We start from the raw sequence: 20779 nt of genomic DNA on the forward strand, positions 1-20779 counted from the left end.
AAAAAAAAAAAAAAAAAAAAAAAAAAACCCAAAAAATAAATAAACAGACAAACCAACAAAAATAGCAAAGGATGGTGAAAAAGCAATCCAACATTACTAGGTGATGCAGAGAATTAATATAAGTTTAATTGGAATCAATGAAAAATTAGAAGATAGCACAAAGGACATGAAAAAACCTGTTCATAGAAATAATAGCAGAAAACTTGCCAAGCATGGAAAAAGAATTTGACGTACAGACAAGTGAGGCATATGAACTCCAAATAGCCATGACCAGGAAAAAAACTACAACGAGGCAAGCTGTTAAGAGAAAAGAAACAAATGAACTCTAAAGTGAGACCCATCAGAATCACAGCAGGTTTCTCAACACAAACTTTTAAGTCAAGGAGAGGCTGGAGTTAAGTATTTCAAACCCGAAAAGAAAACAACTTCAAATCCAGATTTATGACCTCATAAAATTATCTTTCAAAATTGATGATAAATAAGAGACTTCCACACTAAAGAACATGTAAAGATATTCATGACCACTAATGTAGCACTCCAGAAAGTTCTAAGGGATATTCTAGAAAGAGACAAAAATTCCAAGAAGCACAATACAATGAATCCACCAGGCAAGGCAAGCAATTAAATAGAAGGGAAAGAGAGATAACCAACAATAGGAAAATAATATAATCACAAGGATAAGTCAATACATATCAGTTATGACCATCAATGTGATTCAGAAGAAATAGACTGCCAGAATGGATCAAGAAACAAGATCCAACAATATGTTGCCTGCAAGAAACACATTTAACTCAAAAGGAAACTCACAGACTGAAAGTCAAAGGATGGAAAGCAACACTTCATGCAACAAGAAAAAAGCAGGGGTAGCCATTCTACTTTGTAGAAAAAGTGGATTTCAAGGCAAGACTGCTAAGAAAAGACAGAAGATCACTACATCCTTCTTAAGGGAACAATCCAAGAAGAAGAGATAACAATCATAAATCTATGTGCCCCAAACACTGGTGTACTACACTAAATAAAACAAACACTAATGGATATGAAAAATTAGATAAGCACTAATACAACCGTAATGGGGAACCTTAATACCCCACTATGACAAATAGATTAACTAGACAAAAAAAAATCAACAAAGAAACATCAAAACTGAAACAAACCTTTGAACAAATGAACTCAGTAGATATCTACAGACTGTTCCACCCAACAACAACAGAATACATAATTTCTCAGCAGCCAACAGGACTTTCCTCCAGAACAGACCACATACTAACTCATAGAACATCCCTAAATAAATGCAAAGGAATTGAAATTATACCATTCACATGATCAGATCATAGTATAATGAAATTAGAAATAAATAGCAAAAGAAACCACACACACAAAAAACATAAGCACATGAAAATTAAAAAAACATCCTCCTGAACAACCAATGGATCAAAGATGGAATTAAAGAAAAAGTTAGACAGTTTTTATAATTAAACAAGAATGCCAATACAACATACCAGAATTTATGGGATGCAATGAAGGCAGTCCTATGAGGGAAATTTACAGTAGTGAATACCTACATCAGAAAAACAGAAAGGTCAAATAAATAACCTATGCTGAGCCTCAAGGTTCTACAAAAAGAAGAGCAATTAAAACCCAAAGCTCAAATGAGGAAGGAAATTATAAAGATCAGAGCAGAAATTATTCAATTGAAACTAAGAAATCAATAAAAGAATCAATGAATTGAAAAATTGGTTATTTGAAAGAGTAAATAAAATTGACAAACCCTTAGCCATCCTTATCAAAAAAAGTAAAGGAAAGACTGAAATCCATATAATTAGGAATGAAAGGGTGAAACCAACCACAATGATTCTGGAGAAATCCAGAAGATCAACACCTACCGTGAGAAACTGAATTGTAATAAAATGGAAAACACTGAAGAAATGGACAGAATCCTAGATAATACAAATTACCAAAAATGAATAAAGAAGATATAACTTAGTATCAGTCAATTAAATTGAGGATGTAATTAAAAACTTATCACAAAGAAAAGCCCTGGTCCTGATGGATTCATGGCTGAATTCTACAAGAAATTTAGAGAAGATCTAATGCCATTACTCCTCAAACTCTTTAATGAAACTGAAAAGAAAGTGATACTCTGAAGCTCATTCTTAGAAGCAAGCATTACTCTGACACCAAAATCAGAGAAGGATCCAACAAAAAAAAAGAACTATAGGGTTAATCCCCCTAATGAACACAGATGTAAAAATCCTCAATAAGATATTGACAAACAAAATGCAGCAAATCATCAAGATTATATACCATAACCAAGCAGTATTCATCCCAGGAATGCAGGGATGCATCAACATATGCAAATCAATAATTATTACACATCATATTAACACAGTCAAGGACAAAAACATATGATAATCTCAACAGATGCAGAAAAAGCATTTGACAAAGTCTAACAACCATTTATGATGAAAACCCTACAGAAAACTGGGATAGTTTTTACCTCAATCTGATAAAACTATCTACGACAAAACAACAGCCAACATCATACTAAATGGTCAAAAACTGAAAGCTTTTACTCTAAAATCAGATATAAGACAAGGATGTCTGTCCACTATCACCACTCTTATTCAATATAGTTGTGGAAACATTAGCCAGAGCAATTAGACAAGAAAAAGAAAATGAATATTGGAAGGGAAGAAGTTAAATTATCATTATTTGTTGATGACATAATACTTTATATATAGAAGACCCCAAAAATTCCACCAAAAGACTACTAGATTTAATAATTAAATTCAGTACTGTAGCTGGATACAAAGTCAACATTCAAAAATCAATAGCATTCCTATACACAAATAATTCACTGAGAGAAAAATTAGGGAAACCACTCCTTTCACAATAGGATAAAAAAATACTTAGGAATCAATTTAATGAAGGAAGTGAAAGACTTTTACATTGAAAACTGTAGTACTCTGAAAAAAGGGGATTAAAGAGAATATTAGAAAATGGAAAGATATTCCCTCTTCTTGGATAGACAGAATATAGCAAAAATGCCATACTTTCAAAACTTTTATACAGATTTAATGCAATCTCAATCAAAACACCAATATCACACCTCACAGAGCTAGAGAAAACAATCCTAAAATTCATATAGAACCAGAAGAGACATAGAAGAGGAAAAGCATTTCTTAACAACAAAGACAAGGCGGTAAGCATGACAATCCCCGATTTGAAGTTATACTACAAAGCTATCATGACAAAAATAGCATGGTACTGGCAAAAAACAAACAAAATGACAAACAAACAAACAAAAAACAAAAACAAAAAATACAAAAAAACAAAACCAGACCCAAGGATCAATGGAACAGATCAGAAGATGTGGAAACAACCACAAACACACTCAGCTACCTTATCTTTGACAAAGGGGCCAAACATCACTGGAAGAAAGATAGCATCTTTACTAAATGGTGCTGGGAAAACTGCTTTCCACATGCTGAAGATTAAACCTGGATCCCTACCTCTCACCATGCACTAAACTAAACTAGAAATGAGTCAAAGATCTAAATATTAAGACAAAAACACTTTGCTTGCTGGAAGAAATAGTAGATAAAACTCTTGAAGACATAGGCATGGGCCAAGATTTTATGAACAAAACCCTAATCACACAGGAAATATCAGAAAGAATCAACAACTGAGATGATGCCAAATCAAAAAGCTTTTGCACAGCAAAAGAAATCACCAACAGGAATGAAGAGACAACCCACTGAATGGGAAAAATTTTCTTACCAGGTTCTCCTTAGACAAAGGACTAATACCTAAAGAACTTTAAAAAACATCTTCCTCTCCAAATTTAAAGGACCAACCCCCAAAATGGGCATCTGAAATGAATAGGTGCTTCTCCAATGAAGTACAAATAGCAAATAAATGTATAGCAAATGCTCACCATCACCGGTTGTTCAAGAAATGCAAATTAAAACAATGCAGAGATTCCATCTCACTCCAGAAAGAGTGGCTGTTATCAAGAAATCAACCAATAACAAACGCTGGTGAGAAAAGGAACTCTGTTCTATTGGTGGCTGTGTAAACTGGTACAATCACTATGGCAATCAGTATGGGGATTCCTCAAAAAATTAAAATTAGTGATTCCATTTGACCCAGCTGTTCCCCTTCTCGGTATCTTCCTGAAAGAGTTAAAAGCATGATACCACGGTGATATATGCTATGTTTACAGCAGCACAATTTATAATAGCTAAATCTTCAAAACAGCCCATAGTCCTATAAACAGATCAATGGATAATGAAAATGTAATATTTACAGTGGACTCTGAAATTCACAGGGGTTATGTTCCTACAGTACCAGTGAATTGTGAAAAACCATGGATTTCAGATGTGGTAAAAAATGCCTATTTTTATAGTTTAAATCCTAAATATGCTATGTCTACCAGTTATGTAATTTAATAAAATGCTGTATTAATAAAGCCTTATAAGGTGCAGGGCATTTATTTTGGTGGCATCTTAGGGATTTTAGGGCTTTAAGAACAACAAAACCAAGAACACTCAAGATAGCTACACATGGTACAGCAATCTGTTATGATGTGGAAATGCTGGTGCATCTGCTCAGATGGGTTACAGCAGCTAATCAGCAGCAAGGAGAAGAGAATAATCCTCTCAGATTGGCTACTTGTAGGCTCATGCCAAGAAAATAATTGAGGATATCTGCAGATTCGATGAAATTGTGGAGGTTTCTACAAACAACTATTAGTTAGGTTCTAAGTAAAACTCTGCAAACTGAGATTGGGAACTGACTCCTGATTTTGAGGAGTATACACAATGTATACACAACGGAATACTATTTTGCCATAAAGAAGCATAAACTTGAGTCATTTTTAGGTAAACGAAGGAACCTCAAGACCATAGTTTTAGGTGAAATAAATTGGCACACACACACTTAAAGATCACACTGTTTCTCTTGTGTGAGAAACCCAAAAGGTAAACAAAAGCAAAATGGAGGATAAATTGGGAAATAAGAAGAACATGTTCCAATGGGAAGGGAAGGAGGAAAGGGGAGAGAGGAAAGAAAGGAAGGGAAAAGGCATTTAAAAAGAATGAAAGGAAAAAATGGAAACAAAGTTTTTGTAAATGGGGAGGGGAAGAAGCACTGAAGGGAAGGAAGGGAAATGGGAAAAAAAGCGCCTTAATTTGTAGTTTGTCTCATCATTTGTTTATACAGTACATGGAAACTTTGGCTTTAAATATGCTCAATTAGATTTACACATCCCCGTGCCAAAGCTTTAAAGATGCTTATTTCAGAGTCTAAAGATTATATATGGTTTAAATGCTCCACAGTGAGCATGTATTACTTTTATAAACAGACATTACAATAAACATAAGAGATACGGTGTCTTATATCTTCTCACATTTCTCTAAACCTATATAGTTGTTGAACATTTGATTCTCTGATTATAAAAGTTGAGTCAAAGTATTTCTTGGGTAGCCGAGGAACCTAAAAAAGGTTTAGCTGGGTATAGGTCTGGGCTTGTTTACTTTGATGATTCTGATGTAACTCCTAATTAAGAATAACTGCTGGACCTGGGCATGGTGGTGCATGCCTGTCATTCCAGTACTCTGGTAGGCTGAGGCAGGAGGCTTATAAATTCAAGCCCAGCTTGGGCAACTTAGTGATTTAGGGAGAGCCTGTCTCAAAATTACAAAGTAAAACACATGTTAGGGATATAGCTCAATGCAAAGGCCCTGGGTTCAATGCCCAGTATGAACAAACAAAAACAATAACAAAAAACTACCACCAGGAGCAATGTATTAGACTTGGGAAGGTGGTTGGGAATGACGTTCTGCTGGAGCCTTGGGGGTGCAGCTGAGGAGCTCAAGCATCTGTAACATGCAAAGCACCCTTCAGAATCTGGGGTCATGGGAGGGGTCTACTCACTTTCCACTAGGAGGGTCCAGCTGCAGGACACCCGGCCTTGGCTATTGAAAGCTGTGCAGCTGTACCGGCCACTGTCCCCGGCCCGGACTCTCAGCAGGCAGAGGTAGTGGGACCCCCCATCCTCATAAACCTCAATGGTGCCTTCTCTTGTCCGCACAGGGACGCCTTCCAGGAACCAGGCCACTTCAGGCTTCGGGATCCCTGAAACTACATGTAGGTGAAGAACATGAGGTCCCCCCACCCAGTGGAGGGGCACTGTGCTCGCAGAGTGGAAGGAAGTGCTCAGGCGGGGTGGGGCTCCTCCCTACTCTCAAGCCTGCTTCCTTACCTGGATCTCACATTCCATGAGAATAAAGATGAGTCTAGGTCCTCAGGGAAGAGGAATCCTAGGGGGGTGGTCCACAAGGCCAGGAAGAGGAAGAAAGGAGAGAGATGGCTGCTGGAATTCTGATGGTGGAAATGGTGAGGGTCATGTTCCTTCTAGGGTGGTGAGAATTAGGGCACAGGGCCAATGCTGTATTTTACAAGCAACAATACACTACTGTTGGGTTCTCTCCAGAAGGAAGGAATTTTCTAGACTGAATCTTCCTGAAGGGAAGTCCCCTGGAAGGTGGTATCCTGTGGACCCAGTGAAGGGGGTTGGGTGGATATAGGAGGTGGTGAAGCAATGACCAGTAATGGGCTGGCTTTTGGGAACCAGGAACCTCACCAGCTCTACTCACCGTTGCATCTGAACTTGACTGTTTCATGTTCGCTGACTTCCAGGCTTTGGGGCTTGCTTTCAAACTTGGGCAAGGCCAACTCTCTCTGGCTCTCCATGGGGGTTTTCCTGGTGGCAAATGTACTCACAACTTCTGGGCTTTCCCGGCCAGACCACCTGGTGGGGCAGGTGGCTGGCTGGGAAGCAGCTGGCCTCTTCTGATCCTCTCTGGAAGGAGACAGAGCCACCAAGGCCAGTGCTCTGGGTTCTGGCTGGACTTTTGTGGTCTGCAGGGTGATGGTGCTGGAAGTCTTCTGCAGGACTGGGGTCTGCAGGACCTTTCTAGGGGAGTCCTTGCCTGGCTGTGGTTTGGGCTCCCGCAGGGAATGTGAAGGGCTGCCTGTGACCCAGGCCAGAGAGCCACCTTTCTGCAGGCTGGAACTGTTCTTATTTTCGGCCATTGCCTCCAGGCTGTCCAGTTCCAGTCCCTTTTGGCTCCCATTGGTCACCTCCCTCCTGATGTCGGCGTCGGGAGCCTTTGTTCCTCTCACAAATGACCTTTGGTATGGTGGTGGGTTGGGAGGGAGGAGGAGGAGGAGGAGCAGAGTGATCATCTGGTTACTCACAAACATTCCCCACACAAGCACCGATTCCAGGAATCACAAAAGCCCACATATTAGGGGACAGGAAGAGCAGAAGTACTTCTCTGCATTTTGTTCAGGGTCCCAAGCCAGAGCACCAGGGCTGTTTCTGACCTTTCCTGTCCTTACTTTCATCCAGAGCTCTGTTTACCTACCCTTCTATTCTCCTTGGAGCCCCCCAAATCCAAACCACCCAGCTGGCATGCCCTGCTCTCACAGCCCCTCACTAATCCAATTCTACTCAGCAAGTGTAATCTTTCAAAGACATAAATTAAAATACTTGAAGCTGCAGGACTTTCCACAAGCTTTTTAATCTCTTCAGAATAAAACTGAGCCTTGTAAAATGCTTCTAAGCCTGGGGATCCTCAGAAGACACTCACACTGTCAGCCAGGCTGTAGCCATACCAGTGTTCTTCTGGGGCCCCCACAGGCCCCTCTCTCCTCTCAGAGCTCACACACACTGCTCCCTCTGTTTAGAACACATTCTCTTTGGCTTTTCCTTGCCTGATAAAATCACAATTCACAGGTCTAAGCTCAAATATGGAGTTGGCAGAAAGAGTTCTCTCCTAGCCTTGAAGTCTGAATTAAGAGTCTCTGTCATTCTTCATCACAGATCACAGTAGTAAGTACACATTTGAGTGACTGTTTTAAGCTCTGCTCACAGTAGACAGCTGGCTCACCCAGTGTACCTACCATGGCCTAGCTCTGGGCCTCACACACAGGAGAGAAAGCTCCTCATGACTGGGCTGAGTGAGCATATGGATTCTGGCCTGGTGTCTGTAAAGTCTCCCAATCCTGGCTACGTTGGGGATGTAGAGGAAGATGGTGGCATGGAATTTTCATGAATCTTTATACTGATACCAACCTTCATTCAGAACTGGAGAGCATATTAGGAAAGGAGAGCAAAGCAGAACATCCCAAAGCAAAGCACCCTAAATAAAAACACCTTTAAACCAAGTCAAATCATCTTTGCTACACGATGACTAGGAAAATTCAGGGCATTTCCCATTTCCCCTCCTTTCCTTGCAAGATATCTCAAGGTGGAAAACAAGAACCACAAAGCTCAGACATACCTGTTGGCCTTGTCCAAACCTGGAAGAAGAGGGAAGAACAAAAGGACAGTTACTGGGATATTTTATATGTCTAGAGGATAAAATGGTAAGACATCCCTTCCTGATATCACAGTTTTCATGCCCCAAATGTCCTGGCATGATGGTCCCACCCCATCTCACCACTTCCAGCCTCGCTGGTGCCAAACCTCTTTGGTTGGTTTGAGAAATTCCTCTCATCCCTGGAGAGACTGTCCAAGATTCCAGGACGGCCCTCCATGGCTTCTGACAGTGGCTGGTGCTTAAGGGCAAGGATCCCTTTCCCTTCACTCAACAGAAGAAATAAAAACCAAGGGAGGGACAAACTAACACAATCCATCTACTGAAAATTTCAAACCTAAACACTTTAATGTATCTGTGGCCCACCAAATCAGACTCCTCAAAGTGTTCCCTTTAGACAAATGTGTGTTGTACAAATATATCAAGTGTAATTTTATTGTTCTTCCAAGAAAAAAATATGATAAATTATTTTCCTGCCATGTTCTTTTTAAACTTTATCACGGAAAATTAAAAGTATACAACATTAGAAAAACATTACAAACTGTCAAAGCTGTTAGTATGTTTATGGACACAACAATACCTCCCAGTCCCTATCTATCTTTTTGTCCTGTTTTATTTGTACGTTTTTGAGTACAGGAAGTCCCTGAGCTACGGACATTGTAGTCTTGAGCTTTCACAGATATGACAGGACCTTTCATTGTGAACATCTGAAGATGTGAACAAATCACAGAAATAGCTCGTGTGTCTGTGGGACATTGTCACAGGCTTGATGTTGTGTGCTTACTGTACAGTGCAACAATGTACAGTATTTTGTATTTGGTTTTTTAATGCTTTATACTGTTTTTTTTGTGTGTGTCAAAGGTGTATAAGACTCACTCTGTAGGACTTATGAATGAATCCGACTTTGAGTGTTCTCCCAGAATGGAACTCATTCATAAGTCAGGGACTTTCTGTACTTTAAAATAAATACCAGGAAACATATCATTTTGTCATTAAGTACATTTTAAAATTCAAGGCTAGGGTAAGTGAAGGGACAGTGGCTGAAATTCTACTCCAGATGCCTGATGACAGGTCCTGACCTGCAGGGAGATGTGAATCACATTCTTTGATCAGAACCAGGATTTCTTGTTTTAGTGTATGTACTGTACATAGAATGAGTCAGGACTGTTTTACGAAATGTGTCTCAGTTAAATGTGTCTATATGTACACATGTATTCTGGGTTGCGATGTAAAATAAATTTCTTTCTGTGGATTGTGAAAAATACTTAGGCCAAAAAGGTACAGGCAGAAAGGTGACATAGTTTCCGAGAAGGAAGGAGATGCAAAAGAGAAAAGTCATAGAAAGAAAGGGAAAGAGAAAAAGAGGAAAGATGAAGGTCACTTCCCTTCCTGAGCCTTAAGCTAAAGCGGATTTCCATGACTAGTGTGGACGGTGTCCACCTGAGATCATGTGACATTCGGCCCCGTGTGCACACTGCGGCTTCCCCAGGCTGCACTGGGAGCAACTATGAGGAATGAAAGAAGGACACATGTTCAGAGAGATCCCAAAGGAAGGACTGACAGTGGTGATTATTCAAGCACAGGCTAACCAGTCTAGTTAGAAGAACATGGGGATCCTGGGTGGAATGAATTAAGTTGAGGGGATATTTAGTATGAAGGACAGGGTGATAAAAAGCTCAGTTTAGGCAGGGATGACAGTAAGACATCAGCAATGTTCACTCAATGGAATCATGAACTTCAATCAATGGAGGTACTAATAAGGTATGTGAGCAAGAAGGAAGGACTGAAGACAGAGGGATGGGGTCAAGTGTAGGGTCAGAAATGAAGGGATAGCCAGTTCACAGCTCTTCCTCTAGGGTCAGGTCAGGATTGCTGGCTGAACCAGCTCTCTTCTTGTCCAAAACCCTGCCCCGGAAAACGCACAGGTACGTAAGGAACAAGCATCCTGTAGGACAGTCCAAAAACAGGAAGGGGTTTCTCTGCACCACAACCCTTACCTGGGATGGAGAGCTCTGCTGACATGGAGGCCTTTCCTGAGCCGTTCGCCACCAGGCACGTGTACATGCCCACATCATCCTGGGTGACCTCACGAATTTCTAGGACCTGCATTCCATTCTTCTCAGACATAGACACACGGGCACTCGGCTGCAGTGTGACATTTCCCTGTGGATGGCAATATGTTGGCTCACCTTTTGGCAACATCTGCCTCCTGCAAGTCCTGTGTGACAGGCCTCTGCTGTCAGGCTCAGAGGACAGTGTGGACTAGTCGAGCACCCTGCCTAGACGTCTGGTATAGGAGATGGTTTTAGGTCCAGTTTAGAGCAGATGCATGGGAAATATTTCAAAGGAGCCTGGGCTTGAGATAGGGAATCTTGAATTCCTCACTTCAGTTTGTCTTTGCCTCTCCTCTCTCTACCTGTTCAAGATGTTCCTCTCTGTCCTGCGCACTCTCAGTCTGTCTCATTGCCTCTTCTGCCTCTTTTCACTCCCCCAGCCCTGAACGACTGCTAAAGCACTTCTGCCTGGAGTGACCCAACATTATGAGGTAGGTAGCATTATCTGTACCTCACAGATAAAGAAACAGTTCCAGAGATCACACAATATGTCCAGTGTCACATGCTTTCTGAACAGGAGCTGTGGCCTTAAACTTAATATCCTAACTTCAAATTCTTTTCTCTTGAAATGTTCTGGTTTGGACTCAGAAATTTTATGCTGTTTTCTGAGAATGAAGATTACAGGAACACTGTGGTCTGAAGGGTAGAGGGAGTATGCAAATGGGTAAAAACAAGCATCACTCTCAAACATGAGAACCCTCAAGAACCGCCTACCGCCAACACAGAAGGAACTGATTAGAAAGACAGACTTCTATGAGTCCAAGTGTTGAACCCTGAACTCCCAGACTTCCCTGGACTGGGTCAGAGCCAGGCAGATACAACCTTACCTTGAGCCAGGTGACCTGAGGTTGGGGCCGGCCAGTGACCTTGCAGGAGAATCGCCCCATTTGTCCTTCTTTGACCACTGCTCGGCCCAGCTTGGTGGCAAACTTTGGTGGGCACTCACCCCAGATGCTAGGACGAGTTTCCACTGCTGGGACTGAAAATCTGTCCCTGGAAAGAAGTCAGCAGAGAAGTCAGCCCTAGACAAGTTATCTACTCAGTTTCCCTTTCTCCACCCCATCCGAGTGCCTTAGCTACCCCAATGCGACCTCTGAAACACTTTCTCCTGCCCCTCTGGAAAAATGTGCATCATCAAAACATCTTACACCTCCTCGGTGTGCAACTATGCTCATTTACCTGACTCCCTTGGAGGTAGGGATACCTGGATTCTGAGCACTGCCGAATGCCTGGGTTTTGGACATAGACCATAAGTGGAAGTGTTGCATGCAACTGCCAGGGCTGGCTCATGGAAAACTCCTACAGGATTCCCCACATGCTCTCCTGCCCTCTCTAAATACAGGGCTCCGGAGATGGGCTTAACAAATGGAGGAAGAAGCCTTGGTTCAGGGAAGAGAATGTGGAAAGCTCTTTACCTGTTCAAGAACATCTGGATTGATCCTTCCTTCACTGAGAAATAAGGCTTTCTTCACATTAAATCATGGCCAATTAGGGCTTTTCTGTGACAGCAGCTACGGATACTTGCTTAGTCAAGTCTGCTCACTGAAACCTTCTGACTTGCCTGTGTCAGAGCCCCCCGAAGACTATGATCATTCTCCATTCCCTTAGCATTTAGCAGGTGGGCCAAAGGGGCCCACTCTTTGGTTGTTACAACCTAGGATATCCAAGACTTACTTGATGGGCCTATCCTGGTCAAGTCAGCAGGAAAAGCTGAGCTAATCCTTATTCTAGCTTAGACATTCCAGAACTTACCCCAGGGCTGTAGAAGCAACAGGATGACCATGCTTCTTGGAAAAACTCTCTGTAAGTATGAAACAGAAAGAGGGGCGAAGAGTCAGGTCTGTGCCACCAATGTAACACAGTGAAAGTCAGAAGATTCCACAATAGAGGAAGGTGGGCAAGGGCGGTAAGAGTTCACTTGGGTGAGCATGTGCGGAGTCACTGGGGGTAGAGGACTCTAGATACTCCACACACATTATCTTGGGAGTTTTTTACGATAATGTAATGTGGTTAGTACTATACTATCCTGTTTATTAAATGCATGAGAAAAATAAGATTCGGAGAAGTCACCCATGCAAGGTCACAGAACCAAGAAGAGAAATTCACCCAGGTCTGCCAGGTTCTAGAACATTCAAACACTCTGCTGAGTTGTAAGGTGTCACCCTGGACCATCCATTGTGGGAATTAATGTTCCAGAACAGGACATATTTCAAAGAGGGGAGGCAGATACCTGCTCACATCTCTGACTGGGTCTGAGGAAGGCCCAGCAAATATCAAACTAAAACAGAGCAGGGAAGATCATGGCAGATGAGCTGCAGTGCAGCCAGGACCTGCCCTTGCCTATTGGGCCCTGCCAGGCCTGGGAGAGAAGCTGCTAATCCTCAGTGAGCTGCTCCAGTGCTTGGTAGGAAGCAGTTAAACAGCAAGCAGACAGACAGCTGGGGCCCTCTTGCTTTATCCAGCTGCTGCAACTAAGGAGGGACAATCCGTAAAACGACCAGGAAATGACTTGTGGGTTGTTTCTTTTGGCTTTTTTGTTTTTGTTTTTGGCACACAGAGAGGAGAAGGAGAGGATTTTTTTGGAGATGGTGATTCCCCCAGAAGTTGTTCTCTTTTTCCTACAAGTAAGGAATGTTTAAATTAAATTCTTGTCATTGCATTTTCTGTTCAAGGTTAGAAGAACTAACTTCTAAATTGATGAAAGGACAGGCTTGCTGTGGAAGGGCCCAGTGAATTTGTACAGTCAAACTGTTGGGCCCCTTGCTTCTAGAAAGTATTTGAGAAAGTAAAACTCATCAGCTCTAAAGATGTTTTGCTCTTGGACCAGCACCTCCCTTTCTATGACTCGATTCCAAGAAGATGATGCTAAAAATAAAAAAGAACATTTACAGAGCCGTGCGCTTCGGTCTTATTTGTAATGGATAATGGCAGAAATTGGAATTAACAGATACATCATTCAGCAGAAAGAGAATAATTGGTTACATAAAAGGTTTAATTATACTTTCTTCAGCTATTAAATAAAGTTTAAGAACAGATAAAACAGGAGTTGGGGAATGTAGCTTAGTGAGCAGAGTCCTTGCACAGCATGTACAAGGCCCAGCAATAACAAAAGAGGAGCCAATACATGCAGAAACGCGTTAAACATTATCTCATTTGCTCCTTTGTGCACTCCCACTAGGCTATGATCCTCACCTGTCCACTGAGTTCTAAAATGACCACCATCTTGCCAAGCCTCACAGTTAATTATCTGACCTCTCCTCACTCAGACAGTCAGTAGCATTTGACATGGGGACCTGTTCTGCTTTAATGCACTTTATCTTCTCGACTTTGCTTTTACCAGGTTGCTGTCTTCCTCCGACCTCCTTTTTTAGCCATAGGTGTGTTTCAGTGCCCTCAGTGTGACTCCTGGGCCTTTCCTAGCTCTAGCTAGGCCCCCAGGAGGTCTTAGTTCCATAGCTTTAAACATCACCTGAGTGCTGATGACCCAAGCTGCATCCCCAAAGAAAGTTGTCATCCACTTGATCGAGATATCTAACACAATCCCTGGCACATTGTAGGTATTCAAATCCTCATTAAATAAATGAATTTTATGAAATAAAAGAGCAATGTGCAAAATATTTATTCATTGTGATTGTACTTAGGCGAAACTAAAACAGTCACACATAGAAAAGTGATTAGAAGAAAAGATTTCAAAAAATTTTTTTCCTCATTGAGTTTATTGGTACATTTTAGGTTATACAGTACAGTTACATTCATTATTGGGATCTTGTAGCTTTACATGACAGGTCTTGGTTCTCATTTTTTCCCTTGTCTCTGCCCTACCTTCACCCTCTCCTCCTCTCCCTATTTACAAACACTTTATTTCCCATTTTTTTCATTTTCTATTTTTTTCTTTCCCTTATTACATTTCCCCTACTCTTCCCACTTTCCCTACACCTTTAGCCATTTTCTTCCTACTTCACATTGTCAATTATCTCATTAGGATCTTATGTACTATTATAGTTTGTTCACACCAGAGAAACTATTCGGTATTTATACGTGTGTGACTTATTTATTTCACTTAGGAGTCAATTCTCAATATGTATCCATTTTCCTATGAATGAATCTAATTTCTCATTCTTTATGGCTGAGTAGTATTCCATTTTATAGAAAAACCACATCTTCTTTATCCAGTTTCCAACTGATGGGTAAATGGGCTGTTTCCAAGTTTTAGCTATTACAAACTGTGCTGCTATAAACATGGGTGTGCATATATCACTGTGATATGATTCTTTTAATTCCTTTGGAAAGATATCCAGCAGAGCGATAGATATTGAAATGTTAATAGTGATTATTTTGGGGTGGTAGGACTCAGTAATTTTTTTAACTTATTCATCTGTACTTTCTAAAACCTATGAATACATTGGTAAAGAAAAAATACAATCTAGTCACAAAAAAAGATAAAAGGAAACAGATTGGCAAGGAAAGAGACAAAGTAAATTCTGGCATGGAGATAGGATAGGGTTTCTTACACAGGTTCTGTACAAGAGTAATAGCCACGAAGTCAACATTAACACTCATCCACTGTACTCTTTACTGCACTCATAAATACCACTATAATATTCATCATATCTTGGAGTAAAGCTTTGATAAACATTAGACTAATCAACTGGTGAACCCAAAACGTGATTTCTCCATACAGTGAAATATTACTCAGGTATAAAAAGGAATGAAATACTGATATATTCTACAGCATGGATGAACCTTGAAAGATAAGTTAATAAAATGTAAATAGTTTCCAGGCCCTGGGGGAAGAGACAGTGGGAAGGAAAAATTCAATGGGTATGGGAGTTCCACTTAGGGTAATAAAAACTTTTAGAAATAGATAGTGGTAATATTTGTACAACATTACCCTTAATGACACAGAACTGTATACTTTAAAATGGTTATGAGGCTAAATCTTATAACAACAGAAACTAGAGCATTTTAAAAACTCTTAGGGGAAAAAAAAAGAAACCTCTTCAGAGTAAAACATCTTGATCACCTTTTTTTTTTTTTCCTAGTAGCAGGGATTGAACTCAGGATCTTGCGCTTGCAAGGCAGACGGGGCGCCACTGAGCTAAATCCCCAGCCCCAGGAGTGAAACATCATAATCCAAATGCTAAATTCCTTTAAAAAGCAAAAATGTGACATTTCCACATAAAACCAGAAGAATGCTAGGTAGAGGTGCTTCTCTGTCAGAGTAAGAACAATTTATGGTACAACACAAGGAGACACATAAAGCAGTCAGCTGCAAATGAATGTGAGGAATGCTTTTTGAATGTGAGTTATAACCAAAAATTTGCATCAAAACAAAGAGAATTTGGACTAACAAGGTCTATTTGTGGAAAAAAAATTAAGTTGTAAATTGTAGATAAGGCAAGACTAATTTTGCAAAAGTATGCTGAAAAATAACTGGAAAAGGGAATAAAGTTGAATGCCAAAATTAGAAAAGCCAGTTAAGAGACCCGGGTGAAGGCAGGTTCAAGTTGGCAAGGAAATGAGAAGACCAAGACACTGAAGGAATTTTAACCACATATCTTAGATTTTTCAAGGACATGTAAAAGAATGCTGGCAGGCATTAGGAGTGAAAAGGTCGATAAGGGAGGGGATAAAAGTAAACCAGGGACTCTGTCAAAGGATATAGAAAGACTGAATGAAAACAACACAGGGCTCAAAAAGTGAATAATATGGTTAAGACTAAGGAGGAAAAAACACTTCTAAAAATGTGTGCCGATGTATTTTATCACTCAAACTGGGACTCTTGATACAGAGACACAATAATTACATCAGGGCAACAGAAATAAACTTCAACTGTTCAGGCAAACAAACAAATAGTTAGCCTACTTTTGCCAACTTAAAGCATTTCTTAAGGGTTGTTTTAAATGGTGGTTTTCCAATCTATTAGAACAAAAGGCCACTTTTTAATGTCCCCAGGCCATCTGAATTGAAGTGCATGGCTAATCACCTATACATATGATTTCAAAAAGAAAATAAACATAAAGCCTTAATTAAGATATTAAAGAAACATCAAAAGAAAATAAATTATAGCCTTATGTCTGTACGTATGTAACCATTCAAGCATGACTATTTCAATATGTAAATGCTCAGGCACAGAAGACAAGAGAATGGCTGGATGTCTGTGTCAACTTCTAATGCACGTCTGGATTTCAAAGGGGACGATCAAAAATCGTGCTATACACATAAAGCAATTGAAGGCAAAACAGTGGATCCCAGAATAAAAAATAGTGTTCAAATAAATAACACAGCAAAGAAGAAAGAAGAATTTCATTTTTCTTTGTAAACAATAAGGAAAATAAACTTAAAAGAAGGTAACACAGCAAGACAAGTTGGAGACCAATGAAATGGGGACAAATGAAATAAAGAGATGACCTTAAGTGTGAAACTGAAACAATTCTGTTTTATAACATGGTACTGAGTAGGTAAAAAGTTACTATAGAAACCTCATCTATGTCTTCAACATCCCACCATACTTTGAAATATACATTCAGTAAATGGTTTGAACAAGAACAGTAATTAAAGGAGGCTATAGGGAAGCCATCTGTTAGGATGTAACCCCAAAATAGACAACTGCAACATGTAACCTTTTTATAAGACGGATTTATCACTATACCCCAACGTTTTAAAAGGGTATGTGAGGCAACAATAAAACCCAATGAAGCACCTATATTTAAGGTATCTCCACTAATTTCAGAATATTTGGTTTTAAATCTATTGAATTTCAAGTGTCCTCTGACCCATATTTTCAGTAATTGCATTATACCACATAATATACATTGCATGTATAACTGTATACCGTAATAAATATAAATTATATATAATGTGTAAATGACATAATGAATATGTACCCAGAGCAAATTTTTCAATAATTTGAAAGTATAGTTTCATTCTTTATAAGCTCCCCTTTTATCCAATTACCATTCTTTAAATTATGGGGCTTGTTTTCATGTCATGGTATCCCGGCAGGACTCTAAGTAACTGGAGGAATCTCTAGCCTTGAAGCACATCTTGTACTCCAGTACTTGCCCACTAAGTCCCAGCAGCTCCCTCAACACTGCACTGTGAGACCAAAGTGTCCCCATGTTTCTCCTGAAGGCCCTCAGAGGGCGGGACTATCTCCACTTAGAGCCACTGGCTTAGTAAAACCTCTGGAGAAATGCCTGGAACAGCATTGCCAAGTGCATATTAAACTTGGTATTTAAGAAAAAAAATAAAGTTAAAACTATAGGTCCCTAAACTGTTCCACATGGATATTATTTTTGCTGAAATTCTGTCTCTTTTCTCCTGTTGGAAGCATGCTGCCTTTCTTCTGAGGCTCAGATTTACTCTAGCTCTTTCTAGACACAGCACCTTTCTTTTTGGAGTGCTGCGTAATGCCTTATGCATAATGGAAACCAAACCAGGATTTGGTCCCGATGAGGACAACAAATATTTACTGAGCTCCTACTATGGGCCAGATCCACTATGGGTCAGGGCCAATGTTAGTCTCCAAAACCAGGCATCCAGTAACTCATCAAAAAGACATGGAACTTAGAGAGTAGTGGGAAAGAAGAACACTAAAAAAACCTTATTTGTACTTTAAACACACATAAATTTGAGTACAAATACCAGTGAGAGCCGAGTGCTCTGGGACAATATCTAACCTAGCCATGTAGAGGTGGTGGTTGTGGGGTCCCAGGCAGGATTTCTGGGTGGAGAGGCGAGAGGAGCAGCAAGAGTCCTGGCATCAGGTGAGAAAAGGTTCTGAACCTTGGGAGAACTGGAAGGTCTATGTGGCTGGAACAGAACAGGCTAGGAGGGAGCTAGAGAAGAAAAGAAGCAAAGCACACCTGCAGAGCCAAAGGCAACTGTTAATCACTGGAGGATTTAAAGGGAGGAGAAAAAAAAAATCTGATATGCATTTTTAAAAAGATATTTAAAAGGGCCGGGGATTTAACTCAGTGGTTCCCCCACCTGCTTCACAAGCGCAAGGACCCGAGTTGGATTCCTGGTACTAAAAAAAAAAGATATTTAAAATAACCATGTGGACATTAGAGCAGGGTATGCATGGAAATGGGAAGATGAGTGGGAGCTTTTGCAACAAGAAGCAAGGAAGATAGGAGCCAGAGCCTGGATAGTGGCAGTGGAGATACAAAGACCCAGACAAAATGAGAGTGCATAGCCTTTGTCCTGGCGGGAGCTGGCGACATTTGGAGTAGAGGTGGGAAGGGGGCAAATAGGGACGGCTGAGGTTGCCCACTTTCTAAGAAGACATGGACTGTCACATGCCAGTTTTAGCTGTGCCTTATCCAAGGCAACTAAAGTCCTAATCATGAATGTTGAAAGGTCTCTGCCAGGGGCTGGCTGTCCCTCTACGAAAGGAGCTTTGTCCCATACAATTTGTTCATTCGACAGCCTCTGCTCATGAGGGGAGCTGGTAAGCTTGCTGTGGAAGCCCACTAACTGGGAGGTGCACTTCCACGTGGTCCTCATGCTGTGATCCTCAGTTAGGAGGGCACCCTTTCTTCCATGGAGCGTGAGGAGGGCATCCGAGCTCCAAGGACACATTCCAGAGCTCTGCTTGGAACTCCAGGAAGCTGGCACACTATACAATTCCTCCTCAAGGGGCTGGAACAAAATGCACACCTCTTAGAAGACAAAGTATTTCCTGGTCATTTTGGGTTAAGTAGTCATATATCCTGCTCCAATGAGATCAAGGAATAATCATGTGAAGTTTTGTTTTAGAGGGGAAACAGTTCAATTAATTGGTGCTAGCAGTTCCTTTCCTTTCTTTTTCTTTCCTTCCGGTACTGAGGCTTGACCCCCAAGGCCTTGGCACTGAGCTACATCTTTAGCTCTTTCTAATCTTTATTTTGAGACAGGGCCTCACCAAATTAAATTGCCTAGGTTGAGCTTGAAATGTCAATCTCCTGACCCAGTTTCTCAGAGTGCTGAGATTACATGTATGCACCACTGTAACTGGCTTCATAGTGATTTTTTAGTTGTTTCGCACAAGTAATCTATATAGAAATTTAGACACTCAGCAGAGAGAAAATAAGTTACTTTAGAGTCTTCTTTTAGATGCCAAGACTCCCAGGCATCCTAGCTTTGGATAACCTACTTTTTTGTGTGTGTGTTTTTTGAGACAGGGTCTCACTATGTAGTTGAGACTGACCTGGAACTCACTATGTAGGCCAGGCTGGTCTCGAACACACAGTGATCCTCCTGCCTCAGCCTCCCGAGTGCTGGGATTACAGGCATGCGCCACCACACCCAGCTGGGATAAACTACTTTCTACCATGATGCTTCAGACAACCCTGAACCAAGCTATAGGTATTCCCTTGAGTATTTAAACCATAAAGCTAATATTATATCATTTTGTAAGATGGTAAGCAAAGAAGAATCCATATGCACTTTGAGACACACATCCTTGTAGGTCTGGTGAGGTACTGGTTATCAGCCATCTTCAGTACCAGTGTCAGACAGGAAACTGCCCTGCAGGCCAGTTCAACTAATAGGAAGGTAAATTGAAACACAGATTTAGTCAGTAAGCAACCCACTTTTGGCTGGGATCACACAAAAGGATGGTGTGTCAAAGACGAAGGAAACACCCCCCAAAATATTATCAGAATACAACCCATGTGTTCAGAAAACAGAAATGTTAAAAGGACCCATGAGACAAAAGAAACCACACAGTGTGTACCTCTAGAGCTGTGGCTCAGGGGAACAGCTCATTCATAGAGCTAGGCGTAGTATGGAAAATCAACAATTAGTGGGTAGAACCCAGTCAGCTTGTACTCTGCCCAGCCTCATGCTCCAGGCCTTCCACAGCCTCCTCCCAATCTGTCCTTGAGCTTTATTTCCCACTATTCTCTTACTTCTGTCTACTCCCCTGCCAAAAGCTTACTTTGTCCCCTCCCAGGCCTTAACTCTTCTCATTTCCCTCCCATTCCCATCATCACAATCACAACTGCTGTACAAATCCAACTAATTCTCCTAGGATGGGCTCAAGTCTCTCCTCTTTTATGAAAATGTCAGAATCATTCCAGCTTCCAGGGGCTCATTCTCCTTGAATTTACAGAGCCGTTGTGCCAATCATCTGGTAAATAAACCTGTGCTACCTTGCAAGTGGAGTTGTGGTTTCACTTAGCTGTTAATTCATCTAGATCCCATCTGCCCAACCAGGTTCTTGCAGGATGAATCTGACAAAGAATCCTGCCTCCCATGTGATACTGCACAAAGCCAGCTCTTTATAAATAC

The 20779-nt window shown here is 40.9% G+C and overlaps 1 protein-coding gene across 3 annotated transcripts in view; it reads right to left on the bottom strand.

Annotated features, from left to right (window-relative positions):
- Nucleotides 1–20779, bottom strand: part of Mylk (myosin light chain kinase) — a 224230-nt gene that overhangs the window by 117300 nt on the left and 86151 nt on the right. For 2 of the 3 annotated variants that reach the window (XM_010618082.3, XM_010618079.3), the window contains exons 4-9: nt 12254–12302; nt 11329–11494; nt 10385–10550; nt 8352–8370; nt 6660–7195; nt 5938–6144 (exon numbers count right to left, since the gene is read on the bottom strand). In XM_010618082.3, coding sequence (XP_010616384.1) covers nt 5938–6144; nt 6660–7195; nt 8352–8370; nt 10385–10550; nt 11329–11494; nt 12254–12302 — 1143 coding nt within the window. The remainder of the gene's footprint in view (nt 1–5937; nt 6145–6659; nt 7196–8351; nt 8371–10384; nt 10551–11328; nt 11495–12253; nt 12303–20779) is intronic. The other variant, XM_010618089.3, reaches the window with a different exon arrangement.

Source organism: Fukomys damarensis, unplaced genomic scaffold (genome assembly GCF_012274545.1).
Source record: "Fukomys damarensis isolate Sample0158 unplaced genomic scaffold, DMR_v1.0_HiC HiC_scaffold_24, whole genome shotgun sequence".
Lineage (NCBI taxonomy): Eukaryota > Metazoa > Chordata > Mammalia > Rodentia > Bathyergidae > Fukomys > Fukomys damarensis.